We start from the raw sequence: 20,235 nt of genomic DNA, 5'->3' as shown, positions 1-20,235 counted from the left end.
GCACCTGGACATGAAAATCAAAAACTAATTGGAAATTAAATAATATGATTCTCCAAAACCAATTTGTCAAAGAAGGAATCATAGAAAGAATCAATAATTTCATTGAAGAAAATGACAATGATGAGACATCCTACCAAACTTTGTGGGATGCAGCCAAGGCAGTACTCAGGGGGAAATTTATATCCTTGAGTGCATATATTAAGAAATTAAGGAGGGCAGAGATTAATGAATTGGGCATGCAACTCAAAAAATTAGAAAGCTAACAAATTAAAAAACCCCAGATGGAAACTAAATTAGAAATACTAAAAATCAAGGGAGAAATTAATAAAATCGAAAGTAAAAGAACTATTGAATTAATAAATAAGACTAGAAGCTGGTACTTTGAAAAAACAGATGAAATAGACAAAGTACTAGTCAATCTAATAAAAAAAAGGAAAGAAGAAAACCAAATTGACAGTATCAAAGATAAAAAGGGAAACCTCACCTCTAATGAAGAGGAAATTAAGGCAATCATTAAAAACTATTTTGCCCAATTATATGGCAATAAATATAAAAATTTAGGAGATATGGATGAATATTTACAAAAATATAAACTGCCTAGATTAACAGCAGAAGAAATAGAATACCTAAATATTTTGCAATGGGGAAAAATTAGAAGCATTACCAATAAGATCAGGAGTGAAACAAGGATGCCCATTATCTCTTCTATTATTTAACATTGTACTAGAAACATTAGCAGTAGCAATTAGAGAAGAAAAAGAAATTAAAGGTATCAAAAGAGGAAAAGAGGAGACTAAGCTATCACTCTTTGCAGATGATATGATGGTATACTTAAAAAACCCTAGAGAATCAACTAAGAAGCTGGTAGAAATAATCAACAACTTTAGCAAAGTTGCAGGATACAAAAGAAATGCACATAAATCATCAGCATTTCTATATATTTCCAACACATCACAGTAGCAAGAAGTAGAAAGAGAAACACCATTTAAAATCACCCTAGACAATATAAAATACTTGGGAATCTATCTACCAAAACAAACACAGCAATTATATGAAAACAACTACAAAACACTTTCCAAACAAATAAAACTGGATCTAAACAATTGATTGCTCATGGGTAGGATGAACTAACATAATAAAAATGACAATTCTACCCAAATTAATTTACCTACTTAGCGCCATACCTATCAAGCTACCAAAAAACTTCTTTACTGAATTAGAAAAAACTATAACAAATTTCTTTTGGAATAACAAAAGACCAAGAATATCAGGGGAAATAATGAAAAAAAAATGTGAAGGAAGGGGGCCTAGCAGTACCAGATATTAAACTATACTATAAAGCAGCAGTCATCAAAACAATTTGGTACTGGCTAAGAGATAGAGAATAGGATCAATGGAATAGACTTGGGATAAATGACATCAGCAAGACAGTGTACGATAAACCCAAAGAGCCCAACTTTTGGGACATGAATCCACTATTTGACAAAAACTGCTGGGAAATTTGGAAAACAATATGGGAGAGAATAGGTTTAGATCAACATCTCACACCCTACACCAAGATAAATTGAGAAAGGGTGAATGACTCGAATATAAAAAGAGAAACTATAAATAAGTTAAGTGAACACAAAATAGTATACCTGTCATCTCTAGGAAAGGAAAGATTTTAAATCCAAACAAGAGTTAGAGAAAATTACAAAATGTAAATTAAATGGTTTTGATTATATTAAGCTAAAAAGCTTTTGTACAAAAAAAAAAACAATGTAGTCAAAATCAGAAGGGAAACAACAAATTGGGAAAAAATCTTTATAACAAAAAACTCTGACAGTGATCTAATTACTCAAATATACAAGGAGTTAAATCAATTGTATGAAAAACCAAGCCATTTCCCAATTGAAAAATGGGCAGGAGATATGTATAGGCAATTTTCAGGTAAAGAAATCAAAACTATCAATAAGCACATGAGAAAATGTTCCAAATCTCTAATAATTAGAAAAATGCAAATCAAACGAACTCTGAGGTTATCACCTCACACCTAGCAGATTGGCTAAAATGGAAGAAGGGGAGAGTAATGAATGGTGGAGGTGATGTGGCAAAATTGGGACATTAATGCATTGCTGGTGGAGTTGTGAACTGATCCAGCCATTCTGGCTGGCAATTTGGAATCATACTCAAAGGGCTATAAAAGAATGCCTGCCCTTTGATCCAGCCATACCATTGCTGGGTTTGTACCCCAAAGAGATCATAGATAAACAGACTTGTACGAAAATATTTATAGCTGCGCTTTTTGTGGTGGCAAAGAACTGGAAAGGGATGGTATGTCCTTCAATTGGGGAATGGCTGAACAAACTCTGGTATATGCTGGTGATGGAATATTATTGTGCTCAAAGGAATAATAAACTAGAGGAGTTCCGGGTGAACTGGAGAGACCTCCGGGAACTGATGCAGAGTGAAAGGAGCAGAGCCAGAAGAACTCTATACACAGAGACTGATATACTATGGTAAAATCGAATGTAATGGACTTCTGTACCAAAAGCAATGGAATGACACAGGAAAGCTCTGAGGGATTTATGGTAAAGAAAGCTACCCACATTCAGAGGAAGGTCTACAGGAGAGGAAACATATAAGAAAAACAAATGTTTGAACACATGGGCTGAGGAGGACATGATTGGGGATGTGGACTCAAAATTACCACATCAATGAAACTAACAGCAATTTGGGAATAGGTCTTGAACAAGGACACATGATAAAACCACTGGAAATGTGTGTCGGCCATGGGTGGGGGAAGTGGGGGGGGGTGTGAAGGGGAAAGTAGGAGCATGAATCATGTAACCATGTTAAAAATGAATAATAATAAATTATTAAAAAATTAAAAAAAACTATTTCTCCCAACTATATGGCAATAAATATAACAATTTAGGAGATATGGATGAATATTTACAAAAATATAAATTGCCTAAATTAACAGCAGAAGGAATAGAATATCTAAATAATCCCATATCAGAAAAAGAAATTGAACAAGCCATTAAAGAACTCCCTAAGAAAAAATCACCAGGACCTGATGGATTCACAAGTGAATTCTATCAGACATTCAAAGAGCAACTAATCCCAACACTATACAAATTATTTGATATGATAAGCAAAGAAGGAGTCCTACCAAATTCCTTTTATGACACAAATATGGTACTGATCCCAAAGCCAGGTAGACCAAAAACAGAGAAAGAAAACTGTGGACAAATCTCCCTAATGAACATAGATGCAAAAATCTTAAATAGAATATTAGCAAAGAGACTCAGGCAAGTAATTAAGAAGATCGTCTACCATGATCAGGTGGGATTTATACCAGGAATGCAAGGATGGTTCAATATTAGGAAAACCATCCGCATAATTGACCATATCAACAGTCTAATAAACAAAAATCACATGATTATCTCAATAGATGCTGAAAAAGCCTTTGACAAAATACAGCATCCATTCCTATTGAAAACATTGAAAAGTATAGGAATAGAAGGACCTTTCCTAAAAATAATAAACAGTATATACCTAAAACCATCAACAAGCATTGTATGCAATGGGGATAAATTAGAAGCCTTCCAAATAAGATCAGGAGTAAAACAAGGTTGCCCATTATCACCTCTATTATTTAACATTGTACTAGAAACATTAGCAGTAGCAATTAGAGAAGAAAAAGAAATTGAAGGTATCAAAATAGGCAATGAGGACACTAAGCTATCACTCTTTGCAGATGATATGATGGTCTACTTAAAAAATCCTAGAGAATCAACTAAGAAGCTTATAGAAATAATCAACAACTTTAGCAAAGTTGCAGGATACAAAATAAATGCACATAAATCATCAGCATTTCTATACATTTCCAACACATTAGTGCAGCAAGCGGTAGAAAGGGAAACGCCATTTAAAATCACCCTAGACAACATAAAATACTTGGTAATCTATCTACCAAAAGAAACACAGCAATTATACGGAAAGAACTACAAAACACTTTCCAAACAAATCAAACTAGATCTCAACAATTGGAAAGCTATTGATTGCTCATGGGTAGGACGAGCTAACATAATAAAAATGACCATTCTACCCAAATTAATTTACCTATTTATCGCCATACCTATCAAACTTCCAAAAAACTTCTTTACTGAATTAGAAAAAAACTATAACAAATTTCTTTTGGAATAACAAAAGATCAAGAATATCAAGGGAAATAATGAAAAAAATGTGAAGGAAGAGGGCCTAGCAGTACCAGATATTAAACTATACTCTAAAGCAGCAGTCATCAAAACAATATGGTACTGGCTAAGAGACAGAAGGGAGGATCAGTGGAATAGACTTGGGGTAAATGACATCAGCAAGACAGTGTATGATAAACCCAAAGAGCCCAACTTTTGGGACATGAATCCACCATTTGACAAAAACTGCTGGGAAATTTGGAAAACAATATGGGAGAGATTAGGTTTAGATCAACACACCAAGATAAATTCAGAATGGGTGAATGACTTGATTATAAAGAGGGAAACTATAAATAAGTAAACACAGAATAGTATACTTGTCAGATCTCTGGGAAAGGAAAGATTTTAAAACCAAGCAAGAGTTAGAGAAAATTACATAATGTAAATTAAATGGTTTTGATTATATTAAGCTAAAAAGCTTCTGTACAAACAAAAACAATGTAGTCAAAATCAGAAGGGAAACAACAAATTGGGAAAAATCTTTATAACGAAAAATTCTGACAGGGGTCTAATTACTCAAATATACAAGGAGTTAAAGCAATTGTATAAAAAATCAAGCCATTCCCCAATTGATAAATGGGCAAGAGACACGAATAGGAAATTTTCAGGTAAAGAAATCAAAAATATCAAGAAGCACATGAAAAAGTGTTCTAAATCTCTAAGAATCAGAGAAATGCAAATGAAATGAACTCTGAGGTATCACCTTTGTAGTATACAGAATGGGGGTCATATAGTTTTTTCTAGCTTTGGCTGAGTTCCAAAAGCTGTTAGAGGTTTAGAATCTTGAGGAAAAGCAATTGACCGGATCTTCCGTAGGGGGAGGTGGTCAATGAGCGAGCTGCTTTGATTACCTAGCTTTAATATTGAAATTTAGCCTAGCTTTGATATATTTACTTAAGAAATTATTATTTTAGATAAATCCTTTATATCTTCCTTTCCTAATACCACCCCTGCTTCCCCTCCCTTATCTTATGTGTCTGTGGAGTTAATAAGGAGATTAATTAGAGAGGAGTTAAATCTGTGAAGAGTTATTTAATTGACAGCATTAGTTATAGTTAGTCAAATCATCATTTATTCCCTTTAGATAGCCATAGCATTTTGTAAAGCTAAGTTTAAAGGCAGGTCCTTACTCAGACTCTATTTTTACTTCGCTTCCCCCACCTGAGGTTCCTGAGACAACTGATAGGGCTTTCCTTTGATCCACCTTCCTAACAAACATCCTTCAAACAAAATAAACCCTTTTGTGTTTCAACAGTCCTATTAGTGTAATTTGTCTGTTAATTATCAAGAGGGAAGAAGAGGAAAAGGGACAACATACTCTGGGCTTCGAGGGAAGCTGGGCATCCATCTTGAAGGAAGGTGTTACTTCAAAACAAGTCCCTTCCTGTGAAATTAACTAAAGCCTGTTTGTTAATTTCAGTCTAGTCTATTTCCCTCAGCTTGTGTTTGAGTCTAAGTCCCAGTCTGTAAGCCTGCTGTGTTTGTCTATTTAGTTTAACTTCTCTTCTCCCTGAAGATCTCTGTTTTCCTTCTGTGTTATACTCCTAACTTCAGTCCTATTATACCCTGGATCTCCTTTAATCCCAGCCTACTTGTAACCGAGATTACCAATTTAGCAAGTCTCCTACATTCCTCCTTTCAAACTCCCTTATACCCCACCTTTCCTCAAATTACCCACATAACATCTGGTGAGCCACGTCATACGAAACCTATCTTCTGAAGAAAAGAAAAGAAAATGAATTGCACAAGATTGATTTTTATATTAAGCAGTCTATCGCTGTTTATTTGGTCTTTTATGCAGGGAATGTGTGCATTTTGGCTGGTAAAAGTACCAAACATGATACAACAATTAATTGAAATCTACAACTATTATAAATGGTTTGCATTCACTTTAGCTGAATGCATATGCTTCATTCCAATAGCAGTGGCAATTGTTCTGGCTCTATGGCATTTTTTGGCAATTTTAAAAGCGGTCCTCACTAATCTGTTTAACTATTATAAGGCATCTGATTCAAAACAAGAAAATGATAACAAGGAACTAGTTGAGAACATAAAACTACTGTTCCAAGTGTTGAGGCAATTACGTGAAGGGAATGAACTCAATAAGCATACCATCTTACAACTTGAAATCGTAGAATCAAATTTTTTGGGAAAAAGGAAACAGAGAAAGATCAATCAATACAGAATGCAGTGGTCTCCGTCCTACCAATAGTAGACAGGACTATTGAGCAACCTGGAGAGGGGGTGGTGCATGTCAAAACATACAAGGCATTCACTCCTAGTGATATAGAGGTTTTAAAACGCCATTTTCCCAGATTCTACAAAAAACCTTACAAAAGTTTAAAAGAATTAAAGCGGGTGTTCACACTTTTTAACCCTAGTTTCGATGATGTCGAATTTCTTTTGGGGGAATTTTACACTCCCTCGGAAAAGGAAACGAACCCAAATTTAGAATCATGGCCGTTAGTACATCAAGATCTCCAACTTCCTCCTTTCAATTCCCTTATCCCAAACACCTTTCCTCAAATTACCCACATAACACCTCACACCTAGCAGATTGGCTAAAATGAAAGAAGGGGAGAGTAATGAATGCTGGAGGGGACATTAATGCATTGCTGGTAGAGTTGTGAACTGATCCAAATATTCTGGCTGGCAATTTGGAACTATGCTCAAAGGGCTATAAAAAAATGCCTGCCCTTTGATCCAGCCATACCATTGTTGGGTTTGTACCCCAAAGAGATCATTAATAAACAGACTTGTACGAAAATATTTATAGCCGCGCTTTTTGTGGTGGCAAAAAACTGGAAAAGGAGGGTATGCCCTTCAATTGGGGAATGGCTGAACAAATTGTAGTATATGCTAGTGATAGAATACTATTGTGCTCAAAGGAGGAGTTCCTGGTGAAATGGAAAGACCTCCAGGAATTGATGCAGAGTGAGAGGAGCAGAGCCAGAAGAACATTGTACACAGAGACTGATATACTATGGTAAAATTGAATGTAATGGACTTCTGTACTAGCAGCAATGCAATGACACAGGACAATTCTGAGGGATTTATGGTAAAGAACACTACCCACATTCAGAGCAAGAACTGCAGGAGAGGAAACATAAGAAAAACAACTACTTGAACACATGGGCTGAGGCGGACATGATTGGGGATGTAGACTTGAAACTACCACACCAATGCAACTATCAACAATTTGGAAATAGGTCTTGATCAATGACACATGATAAAACCAGTGAAATGGGCGTTGGCATGGGTGGGAGGGGTGTGGGGGGTGAAGGGGAAAGTAGGAGCATGAATCATGTAACCATGTTAAAAACGAATATTAATAAATGTTTAAAAAATTTTTAAAAAATGACAGCCCCTTTCTTCAGAGAGTTTATGTTCTAATGAGAGAAGACAACACACAAAAGGGAGCTATAAAAGGGCGTGGACATTCTGACAATTCTCTATGGCTATCTTCAGTATTTTAATGCCTTTATTAGTCCTGAAAAGTATTTTTTCATTTCCTGCAGTGAAGTTTGCAAGGATTTCTTTGTTTTAATTTGGTTCATTTGGGAAACTTGTCATCTTTATTTAATTGTTTATTCCCTCATCTATAAAATGGAGTAAATGATAGAATATATCTCCTGGTGTTATTATAAGTAGTAAATGAAATGATATTTGTAAAATGTTTTGCAAACTTCAAAGTGTAATAAAAATTGTAAAAATTAAGTTACTGCTGCACATTATCACCAAGGTCAGTCACTTTGTCATCCTTTAGAATTAATGTTTTTTCTTGTCTCTCAAACTGTCTTTCAAATCTGTATTTTTTATGTTAAAAATCTAAGATTTTATCTCTAAAAGTCTCTATTTCTTTAGAGAGCACATCTACTTCAAAGTTTTATATTCTTTAATTTTTCCCTGTTCTACAATAAAAGCTCTGATTTCTGACCTATTTTCATCTCTAATTTTTTTCTAGTTTTATTTCCCATTTGAATCAATCTGAAGTTTCTTGCTATTGATTCATGATCTCTGGAGAGACTTCAGATTTCTCTTTTTGGTTTGAGAGTTGAGGGTCATTTTCCTTCATACTTGCTGATACTATATTAGACTTTCCTTGGTTTTTATTCATCCTTCCTTCTGATAGTGAAACTGTTTTATCTTTTCTTTCAACGGTAGAATGCAAGATCTATGGGAGTACTAAAATCAAATACCTATTTGCCAATCCACTTGGGAGATGAAACTATGAATTCCTTACTTACTGTGTGTTTATAATCCAGACAGTCATAGAAGCATTCTGAAAAGGCTTTGTACACATTCTGGAATTCTTCATACATGATCTGGACTTGTTGACTCAAAGCATTTCCTCTAATTCCACTGAATTCAAGCTTCTCTAGCTTGAGAAAATCCAAAGCTGTCTTCAGAAGATTCTGTGGGTATAATAGTATAATAATAAAAAACCCATTAATAGAAATGACTGGATTTGTATTGGTATAGAGAAAAAAAATAGGAAACCAGTTGGTTGGGAAAATGATAAGTTTTAGAAGGACTTCAAGACAAATTTAGCATCAGTAATTCCTGAGTATGTGTGCTAAATGGAGCATGATGAGAGCCTAGAAGAGGGAAATTCACAGAAAATTTCTAAGTCAGATTTATTGATCTATTTTAACCTCTACTAATATTTTCTACCTATATACTGAAGAAATGGAATTCAGAAGGGAACAGTGGATTTGAGAAGTGAGTAGCTGCTTAAGAAGATTCTTTCTGAAAAATAGAATTTGGATTCCTATAATGCAGCTTCAAATAAATAGCAATCTCCTGCCTAGTCAAGGAATGCAATGAGCAAGAGGTGGTAAAGATGTATTTGTCTTAATCCTTCAAAATGAAAAAATTTAGTGAAGGGAAATTGCCTACATATGAACCATATAACATAAAAAGTAAAATATAGAGAAAAGATAGCAATTATATTGAGAAGATTACAGGAAAAAAACCCAGTAATAAAAACAACAATAAAGCCTCTGGACTCAACTGTACATTTACAAACTATTAGTAATAAGTAAAATGAATTAAAACATTCAATCCTCTTTCTGTTCACAGAACCACAACTTTAATTCAGGCATTCCTCACCTCTTACCTAGACATATGCAAAAGATTCCAAATTGATCTTTCTGTCTCAAGTCTCTTCTTATTCCAATATATCTTCCACATAAGTGTCAAGATGACTGCTTTAATCACACATCTAATCATGTCAGTCCGTAATAAAGTTTAGGAGCTGCTTATTTCCTCTGGATGAAATAGAAACTGTTCTGTTTGGCTTTTAAAGTACCAATTTGGCTTGTCCTACTGGCATGGGACCCTGAGTTTCCCTTTGGGCACCCCAAACTCTAGGAGATTTTCAGGTTAAACAAAGAACAAGAAAATTCCTTTTCTTCCTTGCATTTTTGTAATGCTGAGGAAAAGGTGACTCATGATAAGGAAAGATTCATGAGAAATATTCCCCTTGGATGATCCCCTAGATTTTGAGATGGACACAGATACACATCTCCCAGTTATGCTCTGATACTGATCAGGTTGTTATCGAGGACATCTACTCATCCCCTAAATCATGCCCAGCCAACCCCTGTGTCTTTGGGATGCAAAATATCACTCTAGCCCCAGTCAGGTGGCAAACATCCCCCCACTTCTGCCTAATTTCATAGCATTGTCATCCTTGCTCTAGTCATGTAGCACCTGTTGTCAAAAGGGTATAAGAAGCCCAGAATACATACACACACACACACACACACACACACACACACACACTCACATAAACACAAAGTTCTTTAGTTTTCATTTGAGGCGGCTAGGTGGTCCAATAAATAGTGTTGGACTTGGAATAGAAAAGATCTGAAATTGAATAATGCCCATTTACTTATTTGTTGTATGACTTTGGTCAAATCATTCAATTTCTCTCAGTATCAATTTGTTATTCTGTAAAATGGGGATAATAATACTTATCTCACAGGAATCAAATGAGATGATATATGGAAAGTGCTTTATACACCTTAAAATATTATTTAAATGCCAGCTATTTTTAGAATTATTCATATTAATATTATTATTGTAGTATGTAGAAGGTAATACAAATGGTACTAAGAAACATACTCTAATTTTTCACTAGCTATGGCTACTTTGAAGACCTAGATATCAGTATCAATATTTTTATCTTTATCTTTTTTATCTTTATATTATTCTAATTATTTGGGACTCCATTATCTCGACAATCATGTGCTTTACTCCAGAGTATAATCATTCTGAACATGTCCTATATGTTTAATCTCTGTTTACAAAACTCAGTTGTCCTTTTCAGGATTTATTAGCTAGAGTTTCTCTTTTCCTCCTGATAGCCAGAACTCATTATCTGATAAATAACAATTTCTCCTCTCCCACTTCAAGATTCCTCTCTCCCTATTCCAAGATGAAGTGATAACCAATGGATACCTGTCCCAAACCTGGGGTTCACCTCAAATCCCCCACAACACTACTCTCTAGTCTCATTGTGTGTTCTTCTACTTCCCACACTTGATGGTCCACTCAACTGACCTTTCTCTTCCTCACACGTCTGTGTCTTTGCACTGGTTATTCACCGTATCTGAAATGCACTTCCTCCTCATCTTTTCCACATAGAATCAGCAATTGTCCATAACTACTACCTTCTCTGTCAAGCCTTTCCTGATTCCCTCAACTGCCAATACCCTCTCCTTTCTTTCCTTGAATTTTCAGCCCTCAGGAGTACCTTATTTTCATTGATAGACCTCAAATTGAACAGCACATACCAAATATGATCCTCTATACTCCTCCCCTCCCCATTTTCATATTCCCTCCCATTTTACAATTCAGTCTCCCCATCTTCCCACAAAAATAAAATACTGACTTGTAGGCAGAGTTTAGTGAGGTTCTGACCAGAGTTTCAAAGGCCCATCTCTCCACCATCACTTCCACCTGACATTCTCTTTTACCCCTATCTCCTTTATTTAGTACATTAAAAAGAAGCCTCTTACTAGTTTCTCTAATGTCAATTTGTTGCTGTTGCTGTCCTTAGTTGCTGCATTTGTTCATCCCTCCAACATTTTTGTTACCTGGGGTATTTGAAAAGTAAGTAATCTTTTCACTTCTAATTTTATTCCTAAGAATATTCGGAATGCTCTTTAATATTGAACATTCATATTTTTCATTTATGGTTTCATTTATTATTATCAGATTTTCTGTGTAAGTCAACTTCAACTGTATCATGAGCTCCAAACACTTTAGAATATATTATTCAATTCCCTCCAGAGTTTTCTGGTGGGTCCTGAATAGTCTTATGTTATTCAAATTTCCTTTCCTTTGTACTTGAAGGTCTTTCACCAGGTTGCTTATGCAATTTTTTATTTGTGAATTGAATTGTTAAAATTTTACCACTAGAGCAGCTTCATGGATACAGAGCCAGGCTTGGAGATAGAAGGTCCAGAGTTTAATTCTGGCCTCAAACACTTCCTAGTTGTGTGACCTTAGGCAAGTTGTTTAAGTCCAATTACCTAGCCCTTACCATTCTTTTACTTTGGAATGGAAATTTGATTGATTCTAAAACAGAAGGTAAGGGTTTTAAAAAATTAACTACTGTGTGCCTTAGAATTGGAAGCCAAAGGTTTTTGTTTCTTGTGGGATTTTTTGCAAGAAAATATATAGATTCTTTCAATTACTGTTTCATTTTCTGTGTTCTGATTCTGGGAAGTTTTCTTACATTATTTCTTACATTATGATGTTCAAATGTTTTGACTTGTCATGTTCTTCTGGAAGACTAATCCTTGGGTTGTTTCTATGTATCTTGTCTTCAAGACCAATATATTTTGCTTAAGAAGACATCGTGTTGCTTCTTTTTTTAGATTGTCTTTTGCTTCCATGTATTTTCATTTCCATTTGGTTGTTCTCAATTGTTTCTTTGATGAAATATCTTCACAGAATCAGTTTTTTTCGTATACCAGTTATTCCTGCTGTGTACTTCACAAATTCTTTCCTCATAATTCTTTTAAAATCACTCAGAAATAGTGTGATGTGATTCCATTATTCTTTCTTAAAACAGCCATATCTTCCATATTAACAAATGTCAAATAATTTTCCTTTGTTTTGCAATATTTCACCTGAACTCATTTATTAGATATGAAAATCATATTTCCTTTTGCTGTTAATGTTTTCTTTATTGGTTTATCTGCTTATTCTTAAAGTCTTTTGGATTTTTTCTCTTGAGATCTTTGATAATTTCAATCTTTTTCTCTTCATATACTTCCCTATTACTCACTTCCTAAGAGCCTAGATATCAAAGTATCTCAGCTGGGTAATTCATGTTTGAGGAAAGTTAATATTAACTTGTACCCCACTCCATTTCTTTGCCCACCAAAACAACTCTTTTCATATTAAAGCTAAAAAAGGTTAAATTTTAGGGTTAAAGCTAGAATTGTATCTCCCTGAGGCATGAGTAGAGTCTTCTTTCCTTCTGTCTACATCTTTAGTGTTTGATAAAAATTGGCAGGGTGGAGACACATTCTTTGTTTCATCTATAAACTAAGATTCTCTTAGATAATATAATCAGTTAGCTAGTCACAATACTGGGAAACATCTGTGCTAGGGGACCATTCTAAACACTCTGCATGGTTACTTCTGGAATTTGGATACTGACCCCTTGTCCTGATTGAGATCTCAGTCCTCCAATCAGACAGGCTCAGAAAAGGGACATTGCAAAGAGAAGACAGGAAGTAGACCTTTTCCCCCAGACTCACAGACATCTATAGGCACATGGAGTGGCTCTGGGTTGGTTCAGCTGCTGGACAGTCCCAGGTTCTCATGCTCCCAGCTAGCCAGCCAAGTAGTTCATGCTTCCCACTCTTTCTCTTTTTCTGTCCCATTTTTTTTGCTTTTCAATAAATAATTATAAAATTAAGATACAGTCTCCAGGGAATTTTAATTATAACAATGGTTCAACAGTCTAGTTTTCTAACTCAAGTGAAATTAATGGGTGGGAGATATAATTGTCCCCAGTTAGATACTGAGATTTCTCCCTCAGGTTTCCTAGAGTGCTACATTCCCCATACATGTTATCAGTTCTTTCCCTTTGGTTTTCAATTCTCTGCAATATACAGAATGCTGCCATATTGATGTTCCAGGTGATTTCTTTCATATGGACTTTGGATCTCTGAGGAAGGGATAGTTCAGAGTATGGGGCTGATCCCAATTTCAAGGTCAGACAAGTCACTTGCCCTATTTCCTACTTTCCTCTGCTCTCCCAAGGAGGTCTTCTGTAAAGCTAAAAAAGGTCCTACAAAATGTGCTTCTCTGCTGTGAACCTGGTTATTAAGATCAAAGCAAACATTTGCAGTTTAGAACTTGGATCTCTATGGCATTAGAAAGAGGGAGGAAGGGGGAAGATGTGAGGTTGAGTTCTGCTGCAAGTCTGAGTCAGATTGCTGGTAGACAGCATGGTTGGCAATGAGAAGTGGGGAATTACTGAGAGTTCAAAACTAGGTTTTAGCTCATGGAGTTTTTATCTTCTTTTGAAGGTGTCCAAGACCAATTTCCTACTAGTGGTGTCCTAGACTATGGATATAGTTGAAGTTGCTTTATATTTGACACAATTTCTGTTTTGGAGAGGTCATGATGATCAGAGAAAATTTCTAGTCCTCTATCTTGTTGACCATGTGACTCAGTACAGAGAGGTCAAAGTAAAGACATTTGTAGAAATGGCATAGTAATGCATGGGGCAGAATTGAGTGTGCTATTCTCAAAATGAGCATTCAGTTTACAAAAGTTGGTTTGTTACCTTTTTGTTGATTGAGGACTCTGGGACAAGTTTGTGAGGGAGACTGATGAAGGATATAAGGGGCAATGAGCAGCTCAGTTGCTTCCCTTGCCTCACTTGAATTGGGTTGGAAGCACAGGTGTTTTGATTTATAGGTCAAAGACTGGTGTGTGCGTGTGTGTGTGGGGGGGGTTGCTGATAGGGGAGAGGGGAGGAACCTTGTGTAAATATTCACTGTTTGTTGCCTGGTAAGTTGGCACTTCTTAACCCATATTTGGAGTGCTCTCTTTCATGATGTGAAATAAACAACTGCCTCCTTTTAATCCTACCTTCTGACTCTGATTTTGTTTATTTGAGGGAGTAAGGCAATGGTGCTTATTTTTGAGTGAGTCACGTGTAATCAATTTTTATCACACACAATAAGTATTATAATTATAAAATATCTCCCCTTTAAGGAAGTAGGTGGGACATACAAAAATCATTGGAGATAGTAAAAATACACATAGAGGTCATAAAGCTAATAGAAATTTGGCTAATTCTTTTGCCATGCTAGCCATCTTAAAATTTCAACAAGGAGGAGAAATATTGTTGTATATTCTATGAGAAATAAAACATAACTTTACAGTTTCATTGAAATATGTAAATAACTTATTAATAGTTTTACACTCTCAATATGAATTACTTTAAGTTTCACAACCTTTAGTACACTCTTCATAAGGTAATAATGGAAGACGAGGCCAAGATTTCAAGTTGGGAGGTGTCTACTGATTTAAAAACCACTAATCCATCTCAAGTGTATAGTTGGAAAATCTTGAATCCCTAAAACTACATTACCCAAACTTCCTTTCTGTATTACCCAGAATTCCTTTTCCTTTCTGTTTACGTTCATCTTTTGCGTGATTATATATAAGTTTTGGGTATCGTTCCTCTAGCTCTCTCTTCCACTTGAAGGGAGTGGGGAACATTCCCTGTGTTCTCTAGCTCTCTAGTTAAATATTAATAAATCTCTATAAATATTATACTTTGGAGATATTGAATATTAATTTTAAAATCCACACAAGTATACTTTTTCAATCATTTTTTTTCTTCAAAACCCATAATCCTTAGATTTTTATCTCTTAACTCCCCTCTTCTAGGATTGTTATGGTTCTGCTCATTTACTTTTTAATTTTTATTTTCCTTCTGCCTCTCCATGACTGCATTTGAATTCTTTTTTAAAAAATTCATGGTATGGAGAGTCTTTAATTTAAATTCTCTACTCTTTTGTTAAATGTGATGATTCCTTACTTAAGAGTCCTAAATTTCTGTCCTCATTTCTTTAATAGTTAATTTTATATTGCTTTTGGAACCATTCTAGAGTTTCTTAAATTGGTCTTTTATCATGTCAGAAAGTCATGAAATCTTTTTTTTAATATTTACACCTTAGATTTTGACTCAGCTTTCTTTGTTGTAATATTTATTCATTGAGATTTTGCTTTTCTTTGAATGTTAGTTGATTTGTCTCCTTAGTCACTTTATTAGTCTTTATCAGTTACTGTATTGTTTTTTTCTATAAGGCGCTTGTTGCAAACATGTTACTTAGCACTACTTTCCTAGGAGAGCTATCAAACCACTGGTTTGGATGAGAGATAAGAATGATCATTGTAATGAATGGGTCAAGGGCCTTAAGCTGGTAATAAGGCTAGAAAGGAGGAAGGTGCTAGTTGAAAGGATGAGCTGTACCCAGGCTGGGCTTGAAACTTGTTATAAATGTATCAAGGATCCAACCCAGGAACCTGAGTGTGTAGTGAATCTCTCACTGCTAAACACCAGGTTCCTTTAAGATATTGGATTACCAGCCCCCTACCCTACTGAGGAAGCAGCTTCCTATTGGTGAATCATACGCTGACAGGAAGTGGATGTTGAACTTCCTGCCCTTCAGCAATGGAGTTTGTACCAGCTGAAACTGCTCAGAACCCTTCCTGTTGCCTGTCTCTGCTTGACCTTAAATGGTAGGCAAATAACCACAGAGTTCTCAGGTTAAGGCTAAGGGGTTTATTGATAACTGAGTAGTGGGAACAAGGTAGTGGAAAGAGGGTTAGGAAGTACTGAGATCTAAGGGTGAAAGATTTATCTGACTAAGGTTGCTAATAGGTCTTGTCTGGATGATCTTCTGCTAACCCAGGACAGGGAGCCCTGGGTCAGAGTGATGTGGTCTCTGGGTAATAAATAAAGTTGAGCTTTGACTAAAGGTTTGCCAGTGGTGCTAATAGTATTGATAAGTTGTTCTGCAGGATTGGTTTAAACCCTATTCTAGGCCTAAGCTACCCACGTTCTCACTCCCACCACCTGGGCCCTTGGGGGTCAGGGATAAATGAATGATCAGGGGAGAAGTCAGGGAAGAACAGAAACCAGTCCTGGTCTCCAGGGCTTTATATACCCTTGGCTCAACTGGCAGTTGGTGTTTTGCCCTTTGGCTCATGCCACCATCAACATTCCAACCAGGGCAACTTAACGGTTGCCCCAGGCCAACATGACAAAGTTATTAATCCTATATTACATTATTTAGGACGCAATGCAAGAAGATCTGGAGAAACCACTATAGCTAGATCTATTCAACATTTTTCCATTCCATTCTTCTGGGCTCCAATTGACTCCAGTTCCTTCAAGTAATAAAGAGTAAGGCAAAGGAGGGATGCAAAGGGAAAAGAAGAATGGTGCTGCCCATGATAGACTACTAAATTGAAAGAGGGTTTGTTAGAACATTACTAAAAGGACACAGAAAAATTTTCAAATGGTTTCCTCATATCTTTCTCTCATAGTTTCTTTTTGCAGCACATTTCTTCCCCTAGAGTTGTTTTTTGTTTGTTTGTTTCTTTGTTTTCTTTTTTTAGGCAGAGGTTAAATGATTTATTTGCCTAGGGTCACCCAGCTAGTAAATATCTGGGGCTGAATTTGAACTCAGGTCTTCCTGATTCCAGGCTCAGCCCTCTATCCATTGTGCCACCTAATTGCTTCTTTATTTTTTTAAACATTTATTAATATTCATTTTTAACATGGTTACATAATTCATGCTCCTACTTTCCCCTTCACCACCCGCACTCCCTCCACCCATGGCCAATGCACATTTCCACTAGTTTTTTTATGTGTCCTTGATCAAAACCTATTTCCAAATTGTTGGTAGTTGCATTGGTGTGGTAGTTTCTAGTCCACACCCTCAATCATGTCCACCCCGACCCATGCGTTCAAGCAGTTGTTTTTCTTATATGTTTCCTCTCCTGCAGTCCCTGCTCTGAATGTGGGCATCGTTCTTTACCATAGATTCCTCAGAATTGTCCTGGGTCATTGTATTGCTGCTGGTACAGAGGTCCATTACATTCAATTTTACCATAGTATATCAGTCTCTGTGTACAATGTTCTTCTGGCTCTGCTCCTTTCACTCTGCATCACTTCCTGGAGGTCTCTCCAATTTACATGGAATTCCTCCAGTTTATTATTCCTTTTAGCACAATAGTATTCCATCACCCGCTTATAACACAGTTTGTTCAGCCATTCCCCAATTGAAGGACATACCCTCCCTTTCCAATTTGTTGCCACCACAAAAAGCGCAGCTATAAATATTTTCGTACAAGTCTGTTTATCTATGATCTCTTTGGGGTACAAACCCAACAATGGTATGGCTGGATCAAAGGGCAGGCATTCTTTTATAGCCCTTTGAGCATGATTCCAAATTGCCAGCCAGAATGGCTGGATCAGTTCACAACTCCACCAGCAATGTATTAACGTCCCAATTTTGCTACATCCCCTCCAATATTCATCACTCTCCCCTTCTTTCATTTTAGCCAATCTGCTAGGTGTGAGGTGATACCTCAGAGTTGTTTTGGTTTGCATTTCTCTAATTATTAGAGATTTAGAACACTTTCTCATGTGCTTATTGATACTTTTGATTTCTTTACCTGAAAATTGTCTCTTCATGTCTCTTGCCCATTTATCAATTGGGCAATGGCTGATTTTTTTATACAATTACTTTAACTCCTTGTATATTTGAGTAATTAGACCCCTGTCAGAATTTTTCTTTATAAAGATTTTTTCCCAATTTGTTGTTTCCCTTCTGATTTTGACTACATTGTTTTTGTCTGAACAAAAGCTTTTTAGTTTAATATAATCAAAACCATATAAGTTACATTTTGTAATTTTCTCTAACTCTTGCTTGGTTTTAAAATCTTTCCTTTCCCAGAGATCTGACAAGTAAACTATTCTGTGTTCACTTAACTTATTTATAGTTTCCCTCTTTATATAAAAGTCGTTCACCCATTCTGAATTTATCTTGGTGTAGGGTGTAAGATGTTGATCTAAACTTAATCTCTCCCATATTGTTTTCCAAATTTCCCAGCAGTTTTTGTCAAATAGAGGATTCATGTCCCAAAAGTTGGGCTCTTTGGGTTTATCATACACTGTCTTGCGGATGTCATTTACCCCAAGGCTATTCCACTGATCCTCCCTTCTGTCTCTTAGCCAGTACAATATTGTTTTGATGACTGCTGCTTTATAGTATAGTTTAATATCTGGTACTGCTAGGCCACCTCCCTTCACATTTTTTTTCATTATTTCCCATGATATTCTTGATCTTTTGTTTTTCCAAATGAAACATGTTATAGCTTTTTCTAATTCAGTAAAGAAGTTTTTTGGTAGCTTGATAGGTATGGCGCTAAATAGGTAAATTAATTTGGGTAGAATTGTCATTTTTATTATGTTAGCTCATCCTACCCATGAGCAATCAATGGCTTTCCAATTTTTTAGATCCAGTTTTATTTGTTTGGAAAGTGTTTTGTAGTTGTTTTCATATAATTGCTGTGTTTGTTTTGGTAAGTAGATTCCTAAGTATTTTATATTGTCTAGGGTGATTTTGAATGGTGTTTCTCTTTCTACTTCTTGCTGCTCTAGTGTGTTGGAAATGTATAGAAATGCTGATGATTTATGTGCATTTATTTTGTATCCCGCAACTTTGCTAAAGTTGTCGATTATTTCTACAAGCTTCTTAGTTGATTCTCTAGGATTTTTAAGTATACCATCATATCATCTGCAAAGAATGATAGCTTAGTCTCCTCCTTGCCTATTTTGATACCTTCAATTTCTTTTTCTTCTCTAATTGCAACTGCTAGTGTTTCTAAATACTATGTTAAATAATAGAGGTGATAATGAGCATCCTTGTTTTACTCCTGATCTTATTTTGAAGGCTTCTAATTTATCCCCATTGCATATGATGATTGTTGATGGTTTTAGGTATATACTGTTTATTATTTTTAGGAAAAGTCCTTCTATTCCTATACTTTTCAATGTTTTCAATAGGAATGGATACTGTATTTTGTCAAAGGCTTTTTCAGCCTCTTTTGAGATAATCATGTGATTTTTGTTTGTTAGACTGTTGATATGGTCAATTATGTGGATGGTTTTCCTAATGTTGAACCAACCTTGCATTCCTGGTATAAATCCCACCTGATCATGGTGGATGATCTTCTTTATTACTTGCTGGAGTCTCTTTGCTAGTATTCTATTTAAGATTTTTGCATCTATGTTCATTAGTGAGATTGGAGTGTAGTTTTCTTTCTCTGTTTTTGATCTCCCTGGCTTTGGAATCAGTACCATATTTGTGTCATAAAAGGAATTTGGTAGGACTCCTTCTTTGCTGATCATATCAAATAATTTGTATAGTATTGGGATTAGTTGCTCTTTGAATGTCTGATAGAATTCACTTGTGAATCTGTCAGGCCCTGGCGATTTTTTCTTAGGGAGTTCTTTGATGGCTTGTTCAATTTCTTTTTCTGATATGGGATTATTTAGGTATTCTATTTCTTCTGGTATTAATCTAGGCAATTTAAATTTTGGTAAATATTCATCCATGTCTCCTAAATTGTTATATTTATTGCCATATAATTGGGCCAAATAATTTTTAATGATTGCCTTAATTTCCCCTTCATTAGAGGTGAGGTCTCCCTTTTCATCTTTGATACTGTCTATTTAGTTTTTTTCTTTCCTTTTTTTTATTGGATTGACCAGTACTTTGTCTATTTTATCTGTTTTTTCAAAGTACCAGCTTCTAGTCTTATTTATTAATTCAATAGTTCTTTTACTTTCGATTTTATTAATTTCTCCCTTGATTTTTTAGTATTTCTAATTTAGTTTTCATCTAGGGATTTTTAATTTGCTCTTTTTCTAATT

At 35.5% G+C, this 20,235-nt stretch overlaps 1 protein-coding gene across 1 annotated transcript in view; it reads right to left on the bottom strand.

Annotated features, from left to right (window-relative positions):
- Positions 1-20,235, bottom strand: part of DNAH9 (dynein axonemal heavy chain 9) — an 858,849-nt gene that overhangs the window by 799,599 nt on the left and 39,015 nt on the right. The window contains exon 7 of the mRNA XM_044675179.1: positions 8,489-8,656. Within this exon, the coding sequence (XP_044531114.1) occupies positions 8,489-8,656 (168 nt within the window). The remainder of the gene's footprint in view (positions 1-8,488; positions 8,657-20,235) is intronic.

The sequence above is a fragment of the Gracilinanus agilis genome, chromosome 4 (assembly GCF_016433145.1).
Source record: "Gracilinanus agilis isolate LMUSP501 chromosome 4, AgileGrace, whole genome shotgun sequence".
NCBI lineage: Eukaryota > Metazoa > Chordata > Mammalia > Didelphimorphia > Didelphidae > Gracilinanus > Gracilinanus agilis.
This window is presented reverse-complemented; position numbering and strand designations above follow the sequence as displayed.